The 4,171-nt window shown below is 68.6% G+C and overlaps 1 protein-coding gene across 4 annotated transcripts in view; it reads left to right on the plus strand.

The window, feature by feature from the left end:
- APC2 (APC2, WNT signaling pathway regulator) overlaps positions 1-4,171 on the plus strand; it is a 14,294-nt gene that overhangs the window by 2,283 nt on the left and 7,840 nt on the right. For all 4 annotated transcript variants that reach the window (XM_021378993.1, XM_021378995.1, XM_021378994.1 and 1 more), the window contains exons 2-7: positions 2,512-2,667; positions 2,757-2,847; positions 2,923-3,082; positions 3,171-3,279; positions 3,369-3,482; positions 3,810-3,887. In XM_021378993.1, coding sequence (XP_021234668.1) covers positions 2,512-2,667; positions 2,757-2,847; positions 2,923-3,082; positions 3,171-3,279; positions 3,369-3,482; positions 3,810-3,887 — 708 coding nt within the window. The remainder of the gene's footprint in view (positions 1-2,511; positions 2,668-2,756; positions 2,848-2,922; positions 3,083-3,170; positions 3,280-3,368; positions 3,483-3,809; positions 3,888-4,171) is intronic.

Below are 4,171 nucleotides of genomic sequence, written 5' to 3' on the forward strand. Positions count from 1 at the left end.
TTTCCCAGGATAAAGGGGAGGAAGGGGAGGGGGGAAGGTTTGCTGTGGTTGGGGGTCCCCTGGGCCGTGTCGATCAGGGGAGCCGGGGACAACAGCGTGGTTTGGTTAACGTCCCCGGGGGCCGCGAGCCGCAGCCGGTGGGGCTCAGCTGTGGCTGCTGCAGCGCTGGGGCTGTCCCCACTGTGACACCGCCGTCCCCCGGTGCCGCTATGGGGCTGCAGGGAGCTGAGGTGTGCGGGGGACATGGGGATACGTGGGGTATGTGACCCCCACAGCCCTGCCCGGGTCTGCCCGGGCCGAGGCGGCGCGGTGCAGGGAGTGCTGCGGCGAACAATGCAGTGAGCGCTGCAGTGAGCCGTGCAGCGGAGCAGGTTGGGCAGCGCAGGGAGCAGTGCAGTGCAATGGGTTGGGCAGCACGGTGCGGAGGGCAGGCAGTGCGGTGCAGCGCGGCGCAGGAATGGTCATCCTGCTGCTGCTCCCCCACACCCGCCAGGGTCCTGCGGTGGCCTTTGGGGGCCGGATCCTGCCTTCCTGGCCAGCACTGAGTGCACAGGGGTCACTGCCGCATTTTGGGGGAGCCAAGTCCCCGGAGGCCCTGAGCCATTGCATCACCCCTGGGTGCCCCACTGGGAGCACAGCCCCGGGGTGTGGAGCTTGTGGGTGACGCCGGGGCCACGATGCAGCACTGGGTGCGATGGGACGTGGCTGTCTGGGGGCCAGGAGGGGGGCACGGGAGCAGAGCTGCAGCTCCAGGCCCCGCGCCGCAGCCTGGCCCCCTCCCCACCGTGTTCTGCTGCTTCGCAATTGCAGGTGCTGCGTGCAGCCCCTCCCCAATGGCTGCAGATCTCCAGCTCTGCCGGAGCCGCTGCGTTCGGTTCAGAGCTCAGACCCCCCCACCCGTGCAGCATCCCCAGATACCCCCCCCCACAACGAGGGCAAGAATGGGGCAGAAGCTGGGGGGAGCGGGCAGTGCGGGGTGCCCCAGCCCTCCCCGAGCTGGAGGATCCCACACAGTGTCCTCACCCCATGGGGGGGCTGCGGTGCCACCTGGGCTCTCCCAAACCACTGTCTGCTCCAGCAGCATGCCACCCCCCCCAAAGCCAGAGCTGTCACCGCAGTGCTGTGGGGATGGGGTCCTGGGGGGGGGACGGGTGGCTCTGTGCCTCAGTTTCCCCCGCTGTGTGATGGGGCGGTGCCCAGTGCCGGGTGTCCAACAGCCGCATATCTCAGCCCCTCTCTGAATGGCTGCAGCGTGACACAGCACCGACCCCACAGCATCCCCCACTGCTGTAGATCCCCACCTGCCTGGTGCTGGGGAGGGCCCCGGACCCGCCCGCACCATCCCATCACCAGTCACCATAGCAACGGGAGGATGTGCAGGGCCCGCATCCTGCAGCCCACGTCCCGCATCCCTCACATTTCATCCCGCATCCCTCATCCTACACCCCTCAACCGTCATCCCGCATCCCACAGCCTTCCTTTGAAATCCCTCCGCTGCCATTGTTCCTCCTGCATCCCTGTGTTCCGCATCCCTCCCCCCACATCCCACCCCCCCACATCGTGCAGCCACCTCCTGCATCCCGTGCCCTGGGGCTCCCTCTGACCGCACCCCACTGCCTCACAGCCCCGTGCCCAGCGCTCCCTGGGGGTTATCCCCTTCTTGGGGGGGTTCTCTGCCACCCCACAGCGCTGCGGGGGGGTGTGGGGGTGTTGGACCATGGGGGTCTTTGTCTCGCCGTGGGGAGGGCTTTGGGGTCTGTGGTGCTTGGGGTGTGTGGAGGGAGGGATGAGAAAGGCATTGCCCCGGGGGGGGCTACAAAAGGGCTCCGGGGGGTGTTGGAAAACTGCAGCTGTGAGGGAGCGTTGGGTGGAAAAAGACAAAGGCAGCGAATGGGGATCGATCCCAAGCGCTGCCCCGGGCACCCAACGTCCCCAACCCCGCGCTGTGGGGCCGTGGCGGGGGGGGGGGGATGAGCGGGGGGGAGGGAGAGGCAGGGTGTGCACACCCATTGCACGCGCAGTCGTGCACACACGTGGCTCTGACGAAGGCAGCACGGCGTCATCGTGCTCACTGCCGCCACCGGAGCGATGCGTGGGGGGCACGGAGACCCCCGTCCCCATCCCCATCCCTGTCTGCGTCCCCCCCATGGCCACGTGTGCCAGCGCCGGGTGCCCCCATCAGGTGCGAGGGCCAGGGAGTGGCTGGGGGTCCCGATATGGAGAAGGGGACATGGACGGATGGGGGGGGGGGGGCGGCACAGTGGGGCTGCAGGAGCTGCACGAGGGCCCAGGGTTGGCGGCACCGCGGGTGGGAACAAAGCAGTGGAATGTCAGGGGAGGCACAGACAAAAGCGAGACAAAGGCAGCGGAGCGCTGGGGCTGCCGCCAAGGGTCCGTCCCTTTGGGACAACGCGGGGGGCTCTGGGGGACCCATGGCAGCGGTCACCCAGATCCCAGGGCTGGATGCAGGGAATGCCCCCTGCCCATGCCCCCCCTGCCCTCGTCCCGCAGGCGCTGGAGGAGCTGAAGATGTCCGGGGCGGCCTCGTACGAGCAGCTGGTGCGGCAGGTGGAGGCACTGCGCAGGGAGAACAGCCACCTCCGGCGCGAGCTGCAGGACAACTCCCAGCACCTCTCCAAGCTGGAGAATGAGACCTCAGACATGAAGGTGAGATGGGGCTGGGGGGGGAGAGGGGGGGGGTCTGTGCAGCGGGAGGGGGCACGCTGGTGGCTTCCCCCCCCCATGTGTGTGTTTAGGAAGTGCTGAAGCACCTGCAGGGCAAGCTGGAGCAGGAGGCGCGGGTGATGGTGTCCTCGGGGCAGACGGAGGTCCTGGAGCAGCTGAAAGGTGGGTGCCACACCGGGGGGGGGGGGACATGGGGCCACGCGTCGAGCCGGCCATCCGCTGCCGTCCCATCCCCAGCTCTGCAGATGGATGTCAGCAGCCTCTACAGCCTCAAGTTCCCGGAGGTGGCAGCGGGGGCCGGGGAGGACAGCCCGCAGCACGGCACAGCCCATGGGGACAGCGCTGGGGACGGCGGCCGGGCCACGCTGCGGCTGCTGGAGGAGCTCGACCGGGAGAGGTGAGTGGTGGTTGGGGTGGGGGGGGGGCACAGGGACGGCCCCATGTCGGGCAGAGCTGAGCGGGGCTGTGCCCCCCCCACCCCCCAGGTGCTTCCTGCTAGGGGAGATCGAGAAGGAGGAGAAGGAGAAGGTGTGGTACTACGCGCAGCTGCAGAGCCTGTCCAAGCGCCTGGAGGAGCTGCCCCACGTGGAGACGGTGAGCGGGGACCCATGGGTTGCGGGGGGCAGGGGGGTCCTGCCCCCACCTCGCCTCACCTGGCCCTGTGCTCCCCCCCCCCCACACAGTTCTCCATGCAGATGGACCTCATCCGGCAGCAGCTGCAGTTCGAGGCGCAGCACATCCGCGCGCTGATGGAGGAGCGCTTCGGGACAGCGGATGAGATGGTGCAGAGGGCCCAGGTCGGGGCGGGGGGAGCGTCTCACTCCTCTGCTCCCATCTGGGCCCTCCTCCCACCTCCCACCCCGTCCTGCCCTCCCCAACCCCATGCAATCCTCAGCGCCACGCATCCTTGCACCCAGCTGGATGCATCCTTGCAGCAGCCCCGTGTGCCCTTGCACCCCTCCCCAAGCATTTTGCTCACAGCTTTTTGCACCCTAGGATGCAGCCCTGCACATCTTTGCACCCACCCCTCTGCACCCGCCCATTTACTCCACTGCATCGTGCCCCCACTGCCTGGGGGTGCCGGGGGGGTCCCAGCTCTCGCTGATGCCCACTCTCCTGCGCAGATCCGGGCGTCCCGGCTGGAGCAGATCGACAAGGAGCTGATGGAGGCACAGGACAAAGTGCAGCCGCCGGAGCCGCAGGTAGAGGGGATGGGGCTGAGGCTGGGGCAGGGTCACAGTGAGGTGAGGAAGAGACAGGGCACAGCCCCCCCCCGCCATTATCCCCGTCCCTGTCCCCATCACCCGCCTGCGAAGGCACAGCCACGGCTTTGTGTGTCTGGGCACCGTGAAATGGGCAGTTGCCATGGAGACGAGAAGTAGGCCATGGCGAGCAGCAGGCGGGCGGCCGCGGGGCTCCCGCAGCATCTGCCAGCGGGCGAGACAGAGGGGAGGGCACCGCCACTGCCCCCCACCCCCACCCCAGG

This window comes from Numida meleagris, chromosome 27 (genome assembly GCF_002078875.1).
Source record: "Numida meleagris isolate 19003 breed g44 Domestic line chromosome 27, NumMel1.0, whole genome shotgun sequence".
NCBI classification, from domain to species: Eukaryota; Metazoa; Chordata; class Aves; order Galliformes; family Numididae; genus Numida; species Numida meleagris.